This window comes from Spea bombifrons, chromosome 1 (genome assembly GCF_027358695.1).
Source record: "Spea bombifrons isolate aSpeBom1 chromosome 1, aSpeBom1.2.pri, whole genome shotgun sequence".
NCBI classification, from domain to species: domain Eukaryota; kingdom Metazoa; phylum Chordata; class Amphibia; order Anura; family Pelobatidae; genus Spea; species Spea bombifrons.
Genome location: NC_071087.1, coordinates 810,373 through 830,996, shown reverse-complemented (window position 1 = coordinate 830,996; position 20,624 = coordinate 810,373). Strand labels below are relative to the sequence as shown.

Here is a 20,624-nt window from a genome sequence, read left to right as displayed (position 1 = left end):
AACACCTATCACCACATACTGAGGCAGACATAGATGGTCGTACAGCATAACTGCTATCATTATATACTGAGGCACACATTGACTGTGGTACAGCATAATACCTGTCATTATATACTGAGGCAAACATTGCCAGTGATATAGGATAACTGTTATCATGATATACTGAGGCAAACATTGACTGTGGTACAGCATAACTGTTATCATATACCGAGGCACACACTGACTGTGGCACAGCATAACATCTATCATTATACACTGAGGCAAACATTGACGGTGGTATAAGATAACTGTTATCTTTATATACTGAGGCAAACATTGATGGTGGTACAGGTTAACTGTTATCATTATAGACTGAGGCACGCACCGACAGTGGTACAGCATAACACCTATCACCATACCTGGGAACTTCCCGGCTCCGGCTACCCGGAGCCTTCCCTTGCAGTACGTGGCCAGGACTGCACGCCAACGTCCACTCTCCCTGAATATTTTCCTACCTTTCCTCTGTCACTGTCACTTTTCCTCCTCCTCTTTGTTCTTCCTGTGTCCTGTCCTTCCTGTGCAGTGAGCGCGAAAGACGGCGGTTGTGGCTTCAGTGTCCCAGCGCACAGCCACAGTTGCTATGCGCATTGTTTCTGGAGGCGTGGCACTCTGGAGTGGTGGCACTCCTCAGATGAGCGGCACCCGGGGCAGACCGACCCCCGCCAGCTACGCTATAGGCAGGACGGCCGTATTTAATCCCGCTCGCAGCCGATTAGTTTTGAACTTTGCGGCTGCTTTGAATGTTCGTCTGCCGTCCGGACGGATTCAGGGAGGCCTGGTGGGCAGTTTCCAGCCCGCCCCTGTTCCTGTTTTCTAATTTGGCTCCTGTTATCTTATTGTCTGGTATTCCGCTTTTCTGGTTTTACCCAGCTAGTTCTCAGACCTGCTTCTTGTCTACTCCTGGTTCCTGTTTGCCTGGCTCACTCCGCCAGCCGGGGTCCTACCTTACCTAATCATTACAGTACCAAGGGCCACCATGGATCCCTCGGAGATTGGCCAGAAGATGTCTGCCTGTGAAGCCTGTATTGAAAGTTTAGATCATCACATGTACCAGTTCGCTCAGGCTTTGCAAACACTCCTGGCGAGGACTGATCCATCACGTGGTCCTCCACCTGCGCCTACGGCCACAGCTGTTGCTGTTCCACCGCTGGCTGACCCAAGTCTTCATAACCTCCGTTTGCCTCCTCCTCCCAGATATGGAGGTGTTGTGCATTCCTAAACCAGTGCGCCATTCACTTCGAGATGTCTCCCCACTTGTTCCCATCTGACATAGCCCGTGTTGGATATGTCATCTCCCTACTCACTGACAGGGGTCTGGACTGGGCAACTCCTCTTTGGGAACAAAATTGTCCAGTGGTCAACAATTAAAATGACTTTTTAACCACTTTACGTCAAGGGGTTCTTCCTCACCTAATCATTACAGTAGAGCTTCATAAAATTGGAAGCGGCTATAAGAAAATAGCAAAAGCATTGTAAATGCCCATTTTCACCGTCAGGGCCATAATTAAGGAGTTTCACTCAACTGGAAATGTTTTGAATTAACCTGGAAGAGGTTGCATATCTATATTGCGTCTATATTGTCTCAATGTCTCAAAGGATGGTTCAAGTGGCCAAAAAATCTCCAAGATTCCCAGCTGGAGAATTACAGAAGGTAGTTGCATCTTGGGGTGAGAAAGTCTCCAAAACAACAATCGGACTTCACCTACATGCCCACAGGTTGTCAGGAAGGGTTTCAAGAAAAAAAGCCATGACTATCATGCAAAAACAAACTCAACCTTCTTTAGTTGGCACTACTGGAACTTCACATAGGATCGGGTTTCATATGCAGATGAAACCAAAATAGAGCTTTTCTGACAATAAACACCAGAGGTGGGTTTAGCGCTCACAGAGAGGTAGCCATATGGAAAAGTATCTCATACCCATGATTAAATATGGCGGCGGCTCTTTAATGTTTTGGGGCTGTTTTTCTGCCAGAGGACCTGGACATTGTGTTAGGATACAAGGAATCACGGGCTCTATCAAATATCAACAGATATTAAGTAAATGCCTGACTGCCTTTGTCAGTAAGCTTAAAATGGGCCATGGTTGGATCTTCCATCAGGGCAATGATCCAAAATATACATCAAAATCAACACAAAATGGTTTACTGACCATAAATTCCTACCATGGACATCCCAGTCCCCTGACTGAACCCAGTAGAAAACCTGGAGGTGAACTGAAGAGGAGAGGCCACCACATCGACCTCAAAATGTGAAGGATCTGCGGCCCCTTGCTATGTATTCTCCAACCTTATCAGACATTATACAAAAAAGAACCAGAGCTGTTATCTTGGCAGAGTGATAAGGCACAAAGTATTGACTAATTATTGACTAAAAGGGTACCAATAAAAAAATGGTTTCATTCTTTCCCACCCTTGGGTTGATGATGCAAATCACCCTCTTCTTCTAAAGTCATGATTACTTAGTTGATCCTACATTTCACTTTAAGTTTGCTGCGCCTCTACCTGCTCCCCAACCCCAGAGGTGACGTCCAGAAGCGGCCGGGCAGTTTTCGGCCAATTTGTCAGGGTTTGTACAGGCTTTGTATGGAAATTATCGATAAACCTTTTTATTATTATTTTAACTCCAGTTAAATAGATTGTTTTTAATCCTGGGTTCCTCCGAGCTTAGAGTCTAAAAAAATAATTAAAGTATGAAACTATTCCCAGTACGTACAGTTCTTTTATGGCTTAAACGCATCACCTAAGTCTCCAGACTCCCTTCCAGAGAATATAAAAACGTTCAACTCTGCAAATCAGATTCACTTGCAAAATGCAGGTCTAGTTACGAGACGTCACGCGTCCAACAGACCTGCACCGAGCTCCCCCGGGAGAACATTATTTCATGGAGAAGACCCAGGACTTTCTGACGGGTGGCAGATCCGCTCTGTCTGCGGTGATGTTCTGTCTGTGGTTGCTGTCGGCAGAAGGGGGTTTTCAAACAGTGACACCGGGATGCCGTCTCCCCCTCAGAATTGCTATGTTTGAACCAAAATATGTCCAGGATGGAGACGTTATTATCGGTGGGATCTTTACAGTAAGCATTCAACTTTTCGAGGAGAAAGGGCGTATTGTTATTTGTAAGTAGTTTTCCTATAACTTTTATTCTTAATCTCTAATCTATACATTGTCTGTCTGTAGTCCAGCGTCGGCGTTCTTTGTTCTGGGTGTAGTTTTTTCCGGTTTATCTGTCCGGCACGATATGAAAAAGGTCTCCAAAGAGCATTTGCTTTCAACTTGTAGCCAATCCAAAAAATGTCTAACTCTTTAACCCCCTCCTGATCCGGACTCTGTAAGTAATTGGCTTTAATCCCTTTTTTTTTTATTTTTGTCTTGCATACTCAGCATTTTCCATATTTTGGTGACTAGTGTATGTTCGGTAGGAGGGGATGAACTTCACAGCACAGTAACGCCTTCTTCTTAAAATATGGAAGTTGCTATCGCACAAAGAGAACGTGTCTAATAATTTAGTGGTCCAAACATATTAGAAGTATAAATATTCATATATATATCTATGTACATGATTACACTAGTTGGGTTTTTGAATCATTTACATTTTTAATTTGTTTTTACATTATTGTAATATTCGCATATTGTACTAAAACCAAGCATATTGGTTGTTGATTACATTTTTGTTTTAGATTTTAATTAACATTTCAAAGAAACCCCTAAAACCGATAAAGGCACGCTGCCAAAACCCTACCAAGTGTGCCAGTAAATGGAGGGACTCCAGCATGCAGCATTCGTCCCAAAATGTGCACAAAACTTTAAATTGTAAAGGGGAAAATCCTCAAAGCCCTAAAATCCTAAAGTTCCTGTTAGATTCATGCTTGTTTCTTACTTAGAAAGGTAAAGGGAGTGAGTTAAAATCTTCAGACAATGTGCATTCAGGGGAAATACAGTTTGTAGGGGTTATTTTTGTGTTGAGGGGTTGGATTCCCCCCCCCAAATTATCAGATGTGTCGTAGTGTTGTGATTTGGGAGTCTCTTGTGACGGCGTAATGTTGACATACTACATACATGTGATATCCGTGCTCATAAAAAGTAGGAGAATATGTCTTGCTTCTGGTAGCTCAGTGTGCGGCGTCCATTCCGAAACGCGTCTGGCATGTGAAAAAGTAGAGATATGAGCCCCGCATCCTAGGGAAGGTTTGTGGCCGTGGTGGCCTAGAAAGGTCTTTGAAATCTTTAGGATATGAGTTATCAGGGAATATGTCGTCTGCGGGTTTGTTTTTGTTGTAACGCGGACACATGATATACGTTCCAAGTAGTCCAGCGTGCAGCATCCATTCTTGGAGCAGAGAGCTCTGAATTTTCATTTGCGTTTCTTTTCACTCTCATGCTCACTCTCTCTGAATGTCTCTCTACCTTCTTCACCAACCACTTCAATATCCCTGTCTACTTTTCTGCAACCCTGCTTCTTGTCTGTCTTCTGTAATCTGTCTTTCTTCTTTATCTGCTCCCCCTGCTATCCATTCCATTAAACTGTCCTCTTGGAGCGCTTCTGCATCAGGATGGAGCCTCCACGAACACCAAGCACACAACCTCACCCCTATTGGAGGAATGGGGGAGACGCTGTCCACATGGTGGAAGTACTCTATGTCGGAAATGGAAGATGCTTTGGAGGAAATAAGGCGTTTCCAGGTGCCGGAACCCCTTTGTCTTCGTTAAATACAATCAAATAAGAAAATAGAGGGTATAATACTGTAATGAAGCCCACAAATGGGAATGGACAAAGGTATGGTAACAAGGATGTAACAAAGTATTGGGGAAGATTCTTATATGGTAAACATCTTTACAGAGTCTCATTTACAAAGATCTAAAGATTCACGCTAAACAAATGCTATCTATTTACAGATCCCATCACGCTATCATAGACATTATCTACACGCAGGAACTACGGCTTTCACAGCCAATACAATGCAGTATTTACAAACAGGAAGTTGGGGTTTAGAATAGATCCAAAGTTGGGGCGCAATGACATAGAAGGGAAAAAAAAATTAAATAGTGTAATATAGTTACGTAAAACAATGAATATGTAGAGATGTAAGTACCACTCACAAATAAAGTAGAAATATCAAGCCCATCTGATGATTCTTTGGAAAAATCTCTTTAATATCTTCTTAAAACTCTAAAAATTGATAAAACAGACCGCAATAGTGATAGTAACTCTGATCATGGAGTATATAGGAAGTTGAATTGCTCTTACAATTGGGTTAAGCGCAAATGGCAATAACCGTATACAGTAGATTTAATGTCCCTTGATCCTCTCAGAGTCCACAGCACAGTCCGGTAAAAAAAAAAGAGTAAAAAATATCTTTTAAAACTGCTCCCTCGACGCGTTTCGCTCTTGGCTTCCTCAGGAGAAAGTTTCTGTGGTTTAAACCAATAAAACCTGTAAATTTGTTCATTTTTTTGCTGCTGTCGTTTGCCTTTTTGATGTGGGCTTCAATAATTTTGCTATAATTTTACTTCACTAAAAGTTTGTCCGCCTGTCCTTTTTGTGAGTGCGAAACATCAACTGGCCAAACGTTCTTCATTGCGGTCAGATCACTTTAACTCCTTTTACACCTACGATGACTGTAATATCTTCTTAATAATAATATTTTATTGAGCTCCCTAAAGGGTCTGGCATAGTCTGCCCGCTACATCCACAGAGTATCAGGCCTTTGCAGTTTGAGGGGGTTCAAGCCTATGCAGAACAGCAGCGGGGTCAGTGCATGTCTTTGGTATATGCCACACTTGATGGTCACTTGTGTTTGCTGTCTTGAGTTGGCTTTCAGTGTTGACTTCCAGACTCCAAATGAGTTCTTGAGGAAGGTCCTTAGTGTCCTGTTGACTTTGTGTAGCTCCAGGCATTCACAGATCCATGTGTGTGGCATTGAATCGTACACTTTCCTGTAGGCAATCCAAGCCGTGCTCAGGTTGGTCTGTCTATACTTTCAGTCTTGGACAACTGCTCTGTCTATGTGCTACTGGTGCTTAGAGCCTCTGGTGTTATTCCTAATTCCCTTCTGGGCTATGATCATGTGCTGGCCCGTGTGTTCCTGTAGCTTGGTGGCTATGATGCCTGATAGTACCGTATTTGCTCGATCATAAGGCGACCCCCCAAATCTGAATATTAATTAAGGAAACAAAGAAAAAGCCTGGATATAAGACGAACCAATAGGAAAAAAGCTTTTCTAGTAAATATTAATTGGATTGAGATCTGGAGAATTTGGAATCCAAGTCAACACCTTGAAGTTGTTGTGTTCCTCAAACCATTCATGGTTTTTCTTTGTGGCAGGATGCCTTATCCTGGTGAAAGAGGCCAATGCCTTCAGGGAATACCGTGTCCATGAAAGGTTGTACATGGTCTGCAACAATTCTTAGATAGGTGGTACGTGTCACATCCATATGAATGGCAAGACCCAAGATTTCGTGGCAGAACATTGACGAAAGCATCACATTGCCTCCGCCACCTTGCCTTCTTCCATCACTCAATGGTCCGATTCTTATGCTCACGTGCCAATTGTAGGCGTTTTTTGCAGCGGACAGGGGTCAGCATGGGCATCCTGACTAGTCTGTGGCTGTGGCTATACAGCCCCATACGCAACAAACTGCGATGCACTGTATAGTCTGATGCCTTACCACCTCTATCAGAACCAGCACAAACTTTTTCAGCAATTTGAGCTATAGTAGTGGTATTTGACCACACGGGCCGGCTTTCGCCCCCCCCCACATGCCTCAATAAGCCAATAAGCCTTGGCCACCCATGACCCTGTGGCTCCTTCTTGGACCCTTTTTGATAGGTACCTCTGCAGACTGTGACACCCCACAAGAACTGCAGTTTTGGAGATGCTCTGACCCGGTCTTCTCGCCATTACAATTTAGTCCCTTGAAAAAGTAGCTCAGATCCATGAGTTTGCTCATTTTTCCTGCTTCTAACATATCAGCTTTGAGGACGAAATGATCACTTGCTGCATAATATATCCCACCCAATGACAGGTGCCGTGATAAATAATCAGTGTTCACTTCACCAGTCAGTGCTCAGAATGTTATGGCTGATCGGTGTATATCAGTTTGTTGGTCTGAGTTGGTGGTAGTGGGAATGGTTGTAAGACATCTATTGGCATTTTCTAGCATACTAGGTGATGGTCCTTCTCTGCTAAGCCTTGGTAATCGCTCTTAAGGGTTGACTGTGGCTAGTTTATCCATGATCTTATGCTTCATCTCCGATCTAGGGCTAGTAGTAAAGTTTCAGCTTCTGTTGTCAGTTGCTTCCTCTTCACTATGTTGCTACATAATGTAATCGTTTAGGCCTTTTAAGTATCGTGATGCAAAGGTCATGAGGTCAGCCAACAATGAAATGAAAAACAATACGGGGAGATCCATTAAAGTTACCCGCATTAGGAAATGTGATTGTGTGCGAGTGCATGTGAGGTTAAGGCAACAGACAAATCCACTGATCTGCAGTTGTAAAAGTGATCCAACTCACAAATGTCCCCTTATACCCCAGAGGTTTGTAAGGTGACTTCTGCCCTCTCACTCACACTGGTACAAAAACAGGGCCACCTATTTAAATAAAAGATTCACTTACCTTTCTAATGGCACATCCTGGAAAGTTCTGGCTCTGAAATTCTAGACGCATGCGCCGGTACCATCCAAGCAAAAAAATCAAATAAAAGGGCCCTGACAGCCCTAAAAAGGAAATGCCCGATTGTCTCCAGGCAGTCTGATCCCCTGAGTGACAGCAGCGAGATATTTTTTTTATTATTATTATTTTATTTTTTTTACAGAGTTAGAGAAAGTTTCTGTTGTTGGACATTTCCACTTAGGGGTGCACTCACTTTTGTTGCCAAGGTTTAGACATTAAAGGCCGTGTGTTGAGTTATATTTGGGGGGTTAATGGCTGTGTGTTGGGTTATATTTGAGGGGTTAATGGCTGTGTGTTGGGTTATATTTGAGGGGTTAATGGCTGTGTGTTGGGTTATATTTGAGGGGTTAATGGCTGTGTGTTGGGTTATATTTGAGGGGTTAATGGCTGTGTGTTGAGTTATATTTGAGGGGTTAATGGCTGCCTGTTGGGTTATATTGAGGGGTTAATGGCTTTGTGTTGGGTTATATTTGAGGGGCAGTAAAGTTACTCTGTTATACAGGCTGTACACTCACTGCGTTACATTGTAGTAGAGTCATTTCGTCAGTATTATCACATGAACAGATATAATAAAATATTTACAAAAATGTGAGGGGTGGACTCCCTTTTGGGAGGTATTCTATATATTTATGGATTCTGAGTCTGCAGCTGATTAGCACAGCACAATATAATAGTAATAACTGTACCGCTACGGGAACAGCTGCGCCGAAGATGAAAAAAACAAGGATGATTACCGCGATCTGTAAAACACAAAAGATATGACACATTAGAGAATATTTAACCCCTTAACGACCTTTGCCGGTTCAGGACCGTCACGGAAAAACGGTCACTTAATGACCTTTGACGGTCCTGCACTGTCAAAAAAATTAAATAAGCTTAGAAAGTGATCAACGATCACTTTCTTCGCTTAAACGGCGTTACTGTAATGCCTCGATGTCGAGGCATTCAGTAATGCCGAGATCGGCATCGGGGGCCATGTCTGGCCCCTCCCCGGGGCGTCAACAGCCGCCATACAAAGTGTTTAGGAGGCGATCAACGATCCAACGACACCAAACACTTACCTCAGGATGGACTGTGACCGCTCCGGAGCAGTCACAGCCGCCACTGCCGGTGATCTTCACCATCAGCAAGATGGCGGCCGCCCTGTAAAAAAAACAATCAATTTTTAAAAGTTCGCTAGATGGTCTCCAGACCCTCTAGAGAACTCTGGCTCCACTTGCAGGTTGAATACAGGTACTGCATTCAACCATGCAAGTCAATGGAGCCCAGCTTTCTAATCACAATGTGATTAGTAAAATATTCAAAAAAAAATAAAAAAAATGGAAAAAAAAATGTGCTAACATTTACAAATAATTATGCAGTGATGTCACTAGAGGAACCATCCAGTACCAGCAAAATGTGTAAAAAATATAAAAAAAAGTATTACAAAAAATAAAATAAAAAAATAAAGTTTATTATTTTGAGCAAGTGCTAAAAATTTCTCAAAAATCTCAACAAAGAGTTAAAATAAAAGCACTTCAAATACCCAAGGGGTGTCTAATATAAAAAAAAAAAATGGCTGATGGGGTAAATTGGAGTGGCCGAGCTCAAAGATAGGGCATAGGTACAGACTGACCAAAATGGAGAAAAAAAAGCGCGCTTCCTAAATGTGGCATTTTAAATCTCAAACAACACGACAAACCCATGCATGTTGGGTATCACTGCACTCAGGAGATGTTCCTGAACACATATTGGGGGGTTGTTTTACAGTGACATATACCAGAACCTGTATATCTATAACTAAAGTACAATTTGTGTGGAAAAAAAAAAAAATACTATTACAAAGTTTGACAAAGTGTAGTTCTATAATTGGTGCATGGAAAGGGTTAAAATAACAGCATTTGGAATACCCTGGGGTGTCTAGTTTTCAAAAATATATGGTTTGACGGGGTTAAATTGAGTTAACCGGCTTCAAAGATGTTCCAAAGAGGAGATGGAGGCAGACTGACCAGATTTGTTAAAAAAGATTTGGAAATCATAAAACACTGCTTGTACTTATTGCCCTATAACTTACAAAAAACAGCAAAAAAACATAAAAACATTGGGTATTTCTAAACTCAGGACAAATAGTAGAATCTATTTAGCTACTTGTTTTACTTGCTTTTTAGGGGGGAAAAGATTTTTCAAATAAAAGTCATAAAATGTGTTTTTTTCAATTTTTCACCATGTTTTTTTTACTTTTTTTTTATAGTAAATAAGATGATACGATCAAAATCTGAAGAAAGCCCATCTTGTCCTGAAAAAAACAATATATAACTTATGTGGGTTCACTAAATGAGTGAGGAGAAAATTACAGCTGAACACAAGCACCACAAAAGTATTAAAACAGCCTCGGTCCCACAGGGTACAAAAAGACAAAATGAGCCCGGTCCTTAAGGGGTTAACCTTACTCAAGCGCTCTTTTGAAAAAACTGACTAATATTAGATAGTATACATGAAACCAGAGATCTCTTTAATTCTGATGGTAAAACAAGATCACTAGAAAAACCTCCTGTTCATAGAAACATAAAATCGGTTGGTAGATAGGAACCATCTAGCCTGCCTATTATTTCTGCTGTAAAGTCTCCACCATTCATCAGTCCATGGCAACTGTTCAGTAAGGAAGTAGGCCATCAACAATATTTTAAGCCAATATTACCTATGGGTACTTAAACCGTAAAGATTTTAATTTGGCGGTCACTAGTTCCCAAAGCCATCAAGACTTGGCAGCTATACCCAGATACATATACCCAGAACCACAGGACTGGGGTTGTTAGAAGTCCTGCCAAGAGTCTACATGATTCTGGATACTCCATGCCGGCCAAAAAGGAAGCGGAAACCTGAGCAATCCCTATCTGTAAACATGTCTGCCCAAAAGCAGGGTCATATGTCCTATAAGTGTATGCGTGTATCTATGTGCTGTCCTTTGTGTGTTTCATGTATGTTTGATGGCTGAAATAAAGAATATATATATATAATAAATAAAGAATATTTATATTAATATTTACCTCACTCACTTCTTTCCCACAGCCCAACGCCCAGGTATTACAGATATCTCTTGGCTTTTATTTTTACTGTTAATGAGATAAACAGGGATCCTTTTATTTTACGCAACCTGACTCTGGGATACCATGCGCTCGATTCCTGCGGAGATGTGAATAAGGCCATAGAAAATGTGTTACGGATATTATCCGGACCCTCTAGGACTGTCCCCAATTACTCCTGCAGGAGTCACGGCAAACTGGCTGGGGTTATTGGAGATCTGTCTTCAGAAACATCCTTACATATCGCCAATATACTGAGCCTATACGATTACCCACAGGTAGGAGATCTTTTATATTTTAATAAGAAAAATGAAAAAAAGCAGACTAGATGGGCCAACTGCACCTTTTCTGCCATTATTAGTTACATAAATGCAACAATCGGCCATAACATTCTGCGCGCTGACAGGTGGAGGCAATAACACGGATAATCTCGTTATCATGGCGCCTGTCAGTGGGGGGATATATTACGCAGAAAGTGAACATTTCATCCTCAAAGTTAATATGTTAGAAGCAGGAAAAATGGGCAAGTGTAAGTATCTGAGCGTCATGGGGCCGAATTGTGACGACTGGGTCAGATCACCTCCAAAACTGAAGCTCTTGTGGGGTGTTCCTGGTCTGCAGGGGTCAGTACCTATCAACGGGCATGTGAGCATAAGTACTGGACCACAGAGCAATGGAAGAAGGTGGCCTGGTCTGATGCATCATCTTTTCTTTTACATCATGTGGATGGCCGGGTCCGTTGTTTACCTGGAGAACACACTGCACCGGAACGCGTTCATGAGGGCCGCACCTCGCAACTTACAGGAGTTAAAGGATCTGCTGCTAACGTCTTGGTGCCGGATCCCACAGCACACCTTCAGAGCTTACCTTTGGGGAGTAGTTGGTGCAGTGTTGGGATCAGCACACATGGTATTGAGGTAGCTAAGCTGTTCCCACTTGGAACAGGTCAATTCAGTAAAATGTGAGTGCATGTATTCTGGCAGATAGCTATAAACTTACAAGTGGAACTAATGCTAAACGTTCAAACACGTTAACTTGCTGCTAATTAGAAGAAGTTCAGCAAAGGGAGCAGGTTTTCCCATTCAGAAGTCAAGCAATGTCTTCTGGGTCTTAGAGATGAAATCTGGCGATAGACTAATGGGCATAAGCATTACGACCAGCTGATCTAGGCTGATGAGGCAGCTGTATAGGTTTCTTGGAACGTACACGCTTTCTAAAAGTAAAATATGTCCTGGGCCGCGAGGAGTACATTATCAATATAATCTATAAGGGTCATCCTCATACCTTGCTGCCTCAGCACCCCCCAGTTATCTTTCTCAGGAGACACAGGAAGAGCTCTGTGGCCAATGCATGGAGTTCCCAGATCTAAGGTTGAGGATGGAGCTAGTAGACGGGTAGGCAGCGGGCCCTGGTAGAGATTGGTCAGTAACAGTAGGACGTCCAGGAGGGCAAAGCAGGGTCAGAAACTGGAAGGTCAAACAAAGCATACTGATGATTGAATCCAAAAGGCAGAGCAGAACAGGAACACACTCTAAAATGGGACCAGGACGACTGGCAGGTTAGCCCAGGGAGAATTTATAGGGCTGCTAGGATCATTGTGAGGTAACCCAATCCCTCTATCACCCCCTGGTAATAATACAATAACCCCATGTATCTTCATGGTCAGAGGTGTTGCCGGGGGTATCTATGGGTAGCTGCTGCCATCCAATATCCTCTCTAACCCCTGACTGTTGTAGCTTCGATTTTCCGGGCTAGGCTTAACTCCTCATTAACCCCAATAACGACATCGCACACCATAGAATATGGATAAGAAAAGGCCACAGCAAATTATATTTATTAGAGTCATTGTCATGCCAAAACCTGAAACAACAAACATCGGTGCGTTAACAAGGACAATGACTCAAAACACAAACATGTAAATATATACACACATATATATGTGTGTAAATATATAAACACAATGAACACACCAAGCTTGCCAAGTAATCCAGGTACCACAACCAAATACCACTTAAGGAAGGGACATACCCAGATGTCCCCACCCTGACCTGAGGTTCCCAGACAGCCAAGAACCTCCCACCAGATGTTACCAACCATTCACTTACCACCACATTAACCCCCTGGATACCTGGCAAGCTGCCGCCCCACAGACTGTGACAAACGACACAAACCAACAAACAAAATAAAAGGGAGGGAGGGTGGGACACGCAACCAGGTAAGCCAACCACAAGAATGGTTCCTGAGCCCGGGAAAGCAGCCACTTATATAATCTTCCCCCAACTCCACCACCGAAATTCCCACCAAAAAGCCTACCCCTCCTCCGCACAACAGTCAGGGACCACTATAGCCCATGTTGCCCCCCCCCGTGGGCATCATTCTCTATCTGTGCTGGGACTCCCCTCTGTTCGATAAGCTGGAGGGATATGTGCTGCCATATTGTGGTTACTGCACAGTAGTCTGCCAATCAGACGCAAGAGAAAGTGGTGGCCCCTGGTAGAAGTAAAGACAATGAGGACTCACTTCAGGGCAGTACATCGCTGGATCGGGCCGTGGGGATCTCGTGGTAAGTCCTGACACCAAAAAGTCATTCTTGCTGTACTCCTCATTCACATAACAGCCACAACCATACAGTGTTTATATAAGACATGCGCATTCGTATTCACACAAACTTTCACAAACTTTAACCCCTGGACAGCAAGCTGCATGCTTACACCTGTTTGGTAGGCCTCGTATTATACATTTGTATTATTTGAGCCTGTGACTAGCTTAGCGCACCGACACGTTTTCTTTTCCCTGTTTGCACATATTTGAGGTTGTTGGCTCCTCATCAGTCTGGTTGCAGCTTGCTGTCCAGGGGTTAATGGGGAGGAGGTTTAATTGCACCTCCCCCAACACATTAATAAGGTTTTGGTAGCAGTATAAACTGCTTTGTGTGCCCACTATGTAGGAGGTGAGAGTAGGTTCTCACCCTATTGAGAGTGTGCCTTGACGTGGCGGGTGAGCTTAATTATGCTTTGGCCAATTCATATAACCAAAACCTCTCATTTATATTATGTTTATATATTTGTTGCCAACTTTATTAGGGTAAGAAGCGCAGACAGTTTTTGTTTCTTGTTTTTGCAGCATGCTTACACCTGTTTGGTAGGCCTCGTATTACACATTTGTATTATTTGAGCCTGTGACTAGCTTAGCGCACCGACATTTTTTCTTTTCCCTGTTTCTACAAAAGAAGAAAGGCACAGACAAGGCCGGTGGACAGAGAAGGCTGAAGGGCAGAGAACAAAATTTGTAGTCCAAAAATGAATGAATTATGGGCCTCGTACACAAGTCTAGTTTATGTGAAGCCACAAAACTGATGTTGGAACCTCATGGAAATCATATCCTAGAGTCAGCCGTGAAAATTGGAAAATCTCAATGATCAGTCTATTCATCACTGGAGAGTTACCATGGGGCGTTAGAACGGTGGATTCAGGGTAAACAGCCAAAGATAAAGGCCGATCCAGCCATTTCCAGGTGACGGAGGAAAGCCTCTCCCATAGCACCAGACGGACCTCTTGAGAGATGGCATCCAGAGAGTACAGATTCAACCAAAAACCCCGGACCCTGTTGCCTATGCTCCAGAGATCAGTAAAGAAAAAAATACCATTACATTTTTCTGAGGGAAAAATAAGCCTTCTGGCTTGTCTGGTGTCTGTAGATGAGTGCTTAACCCCTTCAATCCTAGGGGTTTTTGGTACCTCAAGTCCCGGAGCAATTTTGCCATTTTTGCGCTATGTCGGTTCAGCGATTATTCTCTTTTCCTGTGAATAGTGTATCCATGGAAACTATATATTGTTTTTCCAAGGAGAGACAGAGCTTTCTTTTGATACCATAGTTGGATGATTAGCTGAAAATTTAGAATGAGAAATTTGGTAAAAACTAGTGAAAATTTGAAAAAAACACCTATTTTTTATTTTGCCTCTGAATCCTCACAAAATTAGGTAAAGTGATGGAAAATCCCCTCCAAGTTTATCAATTCAGGTGTCCTGATTTCAGAAATACCTAATTTATATAGATTTTCCATACTTTCCCCGCACTTATAGAGAACATACTATAAGGTGTACATTATTTGTAGAATTTTTATGCTTATGGCTTAACGGGTTTGGGGGCTGTGAACGGGGGCAGGAGGGTTATACTGGGTAGATGTTGTGTTAGGGCAATGTGATGTAAGGGTTTTTTTCTTTTTTAATTATCATTTTTATATATTTTTTATTATTAGTTTTTTTGTATTTTTTTTTATAAACTCTTGAACATGTTATTAATGCCAGTGATGTCACAATGACATCACTTAACTCACTTTATTGTTTTTCTTAATTATTATTTATTGTATTATTTTAGTGATTTTTTAAATTATTTTTTTTAAATCACTAACCTTTTTTTTTCTCAGTTTTGTTTTTCAGCATGGGTGGAGGGTGAGAGACCTGGTTTCTTACTCTCCTCCCTGCGATCCCCTTGCACCGATCACACCGTCATCTCTATGCAAGTCCCCACAGACTTGCATAGAGATCACAGTGTCTGTGCCTCATCAGAGGACAGGATATCCCCTGCAGGGTCTGGACAGACTCTGCAGGGGATATCCTGTCCTCCGATGACCTTCTGGGTGACATCAGCAGTGAGGCGACCAGGAAGGGAATGCCCAACCACGCGATCGGCGTTTAAAAACAGTTTTCCGGCTTTCGTGCCGGAAGCTGTTACATCAGATCGGGCAGCAGAAAGCCGGCGATGCTGGCTTCTGCTGTCAGGGTGGAGTCCAGGCTGTCAAACTAAGGCTTTCCTCACTTATCACCTCCTCCTTTTTCCGTCTACAAGATTTCACTCGGGCTGCCCCATATCTCTTGAAACTACTCCCACCGAAGCTTTCACCCTCCCAACATTCAAGAAACATCTGAAATCTTGTAGATGGGAAAATGAAGAGGTGATAAGTGAGGAGGAGAGCCTTAGCCCATGGAAGAATGTAAGGATCAAGTAGGAGAGTATTTGCTTATGAGGGCAGAAATGTATGGAGGAGCAGTGTTATGGGGGGGCAGTGTTATGGGGGGCCAGAATTTTAAATCTAATTCTAAAGGTAATAGGGAGTCAGTGGAGGGTTTCACAGAGTGGGGGAGCAGGAGAGGAGCAGCGTGCAAGGAAGATAAGCCTAGCAGCAGCATTTAGGACGGACTGCAGAGAGGTCATGCCCCGTTCTGTAGATTTTGATCCATGGGCTCACTATACATTCTATACATCTCACTGGCATCTACTCACCTGTTTTTATTTCTATGGTTCCAGATCAGCTACGGAGCGACAGATCCTCTTCTAACAAACAAACAATTATACCGGTCTTTTTTCCAGACCCTTCCGAGTGACCGGGTTCAGTTTGATGCCATTGTAAAACTTCTCAAACATTTTGGGTGGAACTGGGTCGGTATCCTCGCTTCAGATGATGATGTCGGAGAGAGACAGACTCTGGAACTGAAAAACTTGGGTGAAAGACACGGTGTATGCTTTGAGTTCACACTAAAGATGCCTCCGCCACATCCCCAAGACAGAATAAAAGTAATAGAGAGACAAAAAGTTATCCTTAAGAAAGCGACCTCCAAGATCATTATACTTACTGGGACAGTTTATGGAGAAGGTCTATATTTGTATCTAAAAGAATATCCTATCTTTCAAACCAGGACTTACATTATGCCTGCAAGTTGGAATTTAATCTTACATATGGATAAAAGTCACCAATTTCCTTTTGATGGAGGTTTAGCATTTGCTCGTCCTACTTGTTACCACCAACAACTTCAGAGTTTTCTAGAGAATATCAGTCCATCAAATCGACCCAATGACCTTTTATTGGAATACATACGTTTATTTTATTTCAGATGTTTAACTTCAGACTCTAGATGGAATAAGTTCATGGCAAGAATTGGGAATACATCATTAATAAACTGCAGCAGGACGGATACAATCACTAGACTTGACACGCAGTATTATGTGACTAAGACATTTCAAACTACATGCCATGTGCTTCAATCCGTCTTTGCTATGATTTGGCCTCTCCATTTACTGCTGTTTTACATTTCAGAGAAATTAAAGAGGAATGATAAAACATTATATAAAACTAACTATCGGGTAATGGCATTCAAACAAAAAATATATGACCAAAAGTATGTGGACACCTGACTCTTATACTTATATCAGCTTGTTGGGCATCCCATTACAAAACCATGGCCATCAATATGGAGTTGCCCCCCCCTTCACTATTCTGTGAAGGCTTTCCACAAATTTTTTGAGTGTTTTGTTTGAATTTTGCATCCATTCAGCCAAAAGAGCATTTTTGACGTTAGCCACAGATGTTGGACTAGAAGGTCTGGCTCACAGTCATCATTGCAATAGTCCAACAGTCTGCGTTATGGTTAAGGTCAGGGCTCTAGGCAACCACTCGAGTGCTTTCACACCAAACTAGTCAAGCCATATCTTTATGGAGCTTGCTTTGTGCACAGGAACACAGTCATGTTAAAAGGGCTTTTCCCAAACTGGGGCCACAAAGTTGGTAGTATACAATGGAAGCATCAAATGTTTTGCATGCTGTAGCATTAATACCGTATTTGCTCGATTATAAGACGAGCAAATGTTCTGAAAAATACCCATCTTCTTATATTCGAGGTCATCGTCTAATCAGACGTCAAATAGAGGTCTAACTACAAGACTAAGATCCCCCGCAGCGCTGCAGGGGACCCTGATCCGCCTCTCTGGCAGCCGGTGAATGTTTGCGGGATGCGCACAGACAAAATCCACTCCTGCCAGCACTTCTGTCGGGGCTTCTATGGTGGAGCACCGGAGGGGTCATGTGATGCCAGCGCTCAGTCATAGAAGCCCTGGTGGAAGTATTGGCCAGCAGAAGTGGATGTCTGCATCGCGCAGACTATCCCACTAGACACCAAGGAATCTGAATCATGAGTCACAACAAGTAAAGGGATACACTGGTAAGTGGTGGGGGGGTTAAGAGTGGCATGGGGGGGTTAATGGTTTTTTGGAGGCATAGTGGCATATAGGGGGTTAGAAGGCATATCAGGGAGACAAGGTTGCGTATAGAGGGTTAAAAGGCAAATCTGGGGGCAGAGTGGCTTATTATGGACCCTCCCCACCAATTTTCCCTTTAAATTGAGTTTTTCCCCGCGATGTCTGCGGGAAAGCCCAACGGCGTCAGTGGGCGGTCCTCTCCGCATCCTGCAAGGGAATGCTCCAGGTAGCCAGAGCTCAGAAGTTCCCAGGTATGATAATAAGTACAGTGCTCATATATCATGACCAGGATAAAACCAGGGAATGGCCCAACGTAAGTGGAGACGCTCACTGACGTCATCAGGACCACCCACCAACGTCACAGGACTGCCCACCGACGTCAAGGGAAGGCTCTGGGTAGCCGGAGCTCAGAAGTTCCCAGGTATGTTGATTCATTACTCCAGAGAACCCATTTTCACTGCTCCAGAGCCCAGTGGAGGTAGCTTTATACCACTGTAGTGCACAGTTGGCATTGCGCATGGTGATCTTTGATTTGTGTACAGACTGCTTGCCTATAGAAACCCATTTCATGAAGCTCCTGAGACACAGTGCCTGCGCTGATGTTGCTTCCGGAGGCAGTTTGGAGCTCTGTGAGTATGCGTGGTCTTCACAATAATAGCTCTTACAGCGGATTGGAGCGGATCGAGCGGGGCAGAAATATCACAAACTGACTTGTGGCAAAGGCGGCATCCCCTGACTGGGTCTTGTGTTAAAGGTTCTGAGCTCTTTAGTATTACCGTTGGAGACGGCTGCCTATGGGCTGGGTTTTATACGCCTGTTAGCAACGGGTGCAGCTGAAACACCTAAACTCAATAAGTAGGAGGGGCCTCATACATTTGGTCATAAAGTGTATATATTTTCTTTAGATTTTAGATTTTCTGTGGTATAAAAATGTTATATTACTAGTCAGACAATTCTAAAATCATTTGATCCCATCACAGGGTTTGAGCCGCACTACGATTGATTTAGAAATGCCTGTTCCTGGGAATGGATTGCACCAATAAACAGGAAACTGCATCATAGAACATGGAATTCTAATTCCCTCACTATATTAGCCTCCATCACTGCTGCTGGGAGACTGTTCCATTTATCTACTACCTTCTGAAAAAAAGTAGAACTTTACATCTAAGCCTTTAAGTTTTAGACCATGACCTCTTGTTCGAACATTACTCCTCCTGTATTTTGTTAAATCTCTTTAAGTATTTAAATATTTCTATTGGATCTCCTCTTCTGTCCTCCAAGCCGGACCTATTAAGATCCTTTAATCTTTCCTGATAATTTCTGTCCTGCAGACAACTTTCCATTTTTGTAGCTCCTCTGAACTCTCTCCAATGTGTCGATATCCTTCTGGGGATGGGGTCTCCAGAACTGTACTCATTACCCTAGGTGAGACCTGACCACAGATCTATATAAGTGGCATAATCATATCCCCTTCCTGCCACTAATGCCTCTCCCCGTGCAACCCTGCATTCTTCTAACATTAAACTGCAGCCGCTCTCTCCCCCATTCTCCTAACATTAAACTGCAGCTGCTGCTCTCTCCCCCATTCCTCTAACATTAAACTGCAGCTGCTGCTCTCTCCCCCATTCCTCTAACATTAAACTGCAGCCGCCACGCTCTCCCTCATTCTTCTAACGTTAAACTGCAGCCGCCGCGCTCTCCCCCATTCTACTAACATTAAACTGCAGCCGCCGCGCTCTCCCTCATCCTTCTAACATTAAACTGCAGCTGCCGCGCTCTCCCCCATTCTTCTAACATTAAACTGCAGCTGCCGAGCTCTCCCCCATTCTTCTAACATTAAACTGCAGCTGCCAAGCTCTCCCCATTCTTCTAACATTAAACTGTAGCCGCCGCGCTCTCCCCCATTCCTCTAACATTAAACCGCAGCTGCCGCGCTCTCCCCAATTCCTCTAACATTAAACTGCAGCCGCCGCGCTCTCCCCCATTCCTCTAACATTAAACTGCAGCCGCCGCGCTCTCCCCCATTCCTCTAACATTAAACTGCAGCCGCCGCGCTCTCCCCCATTCTTCTAACATTAAACTGCAGCCGCCGCGCTCTCCCCCATTCTACTAACATTAAACTGCAGCTGTCGCGCTCTCCCCCATTCTCCTAACATTAAACCGAACTCTACCTTCCGAGACAGCCGGAATAAACCGCGTTACTTGTTTTACTTAAATTGGGTTTTATACATTTTTGATCTGTTCAGTGCGGTGCTGGGCTTACTGAAGTGTCCATAAGATGTAGTCAGCTTAAAACATAACTTGGTGGTGGCAGCATATTACCGGTACGTCCAAAAAACGCATCCCAAGAATCCCCTGTGGACGTACCGGTATGTCCAGCCCTTCTTGCAGCGGCAGGGACATATCCCTGCTGCTGCACAGGAGATTAGGCTGTCTGTTTGACATCCTGGACTCCCCCCTGACAGCTGTCTGATCTGATGTAACAGCTTCCGGCATGAAAGCTGTTACATTTTAAACTGCCAGATCGCGCATTCCCTTCCGGGTTGCATCACTGCTGACGTAACCCGGAAGTTCATCTGCATTAAACTGCAGCTGTCACGCTCTCTCCCATTCTCCTAACATTAAACTGCAGCCGCCGAGCTCTCCCCCATTCTTCTAACATTAAACTGCAGCCGCTGCACTCTCCCCCATTCTTCTAACATTAAACTGCAGCTGCCGCTCTCTCCCCCATTCTTCTAATATTAAACTGCAGCCACCGAGATCTCCCCCATTCTTCTAACATTAAACTGCAGCCGCCGCGCTCTCCCCCATTCTCCTA

At 43.4% G+C, this 20,624-nt stretch overlaps 1 protein-coding gene across 1 annotated transcript; it reads left to right on the top strand.

The window, feature by feature from the left end:
• Window positions 1-1,015: 1,015 nt before the first annotated feature.
• Window positions 1,016-18,643, top strand: LOC128467485 (vomeronasal type-2 receptor 1-like). Its single transcript, XM_053449146.1, has 6 exons — window positions 1,016-1,241; window positions 1,636-1,690; window positions 10,761-11,052; window positions 16,082-16,915; window positions 18,273-18,435; window positions 18,561-18,643. The coding sequence occupies exons 1-6, from the start codon at window positions 1,016-1,018 to the stop codon at window positions 18,641-18,643; spliced, it is 1,653 nt and encodes a 550-aa protein (XP_053305121.1).
• Window positions 18,644-20,624: the final 1,981 nt, after the last annotated feature.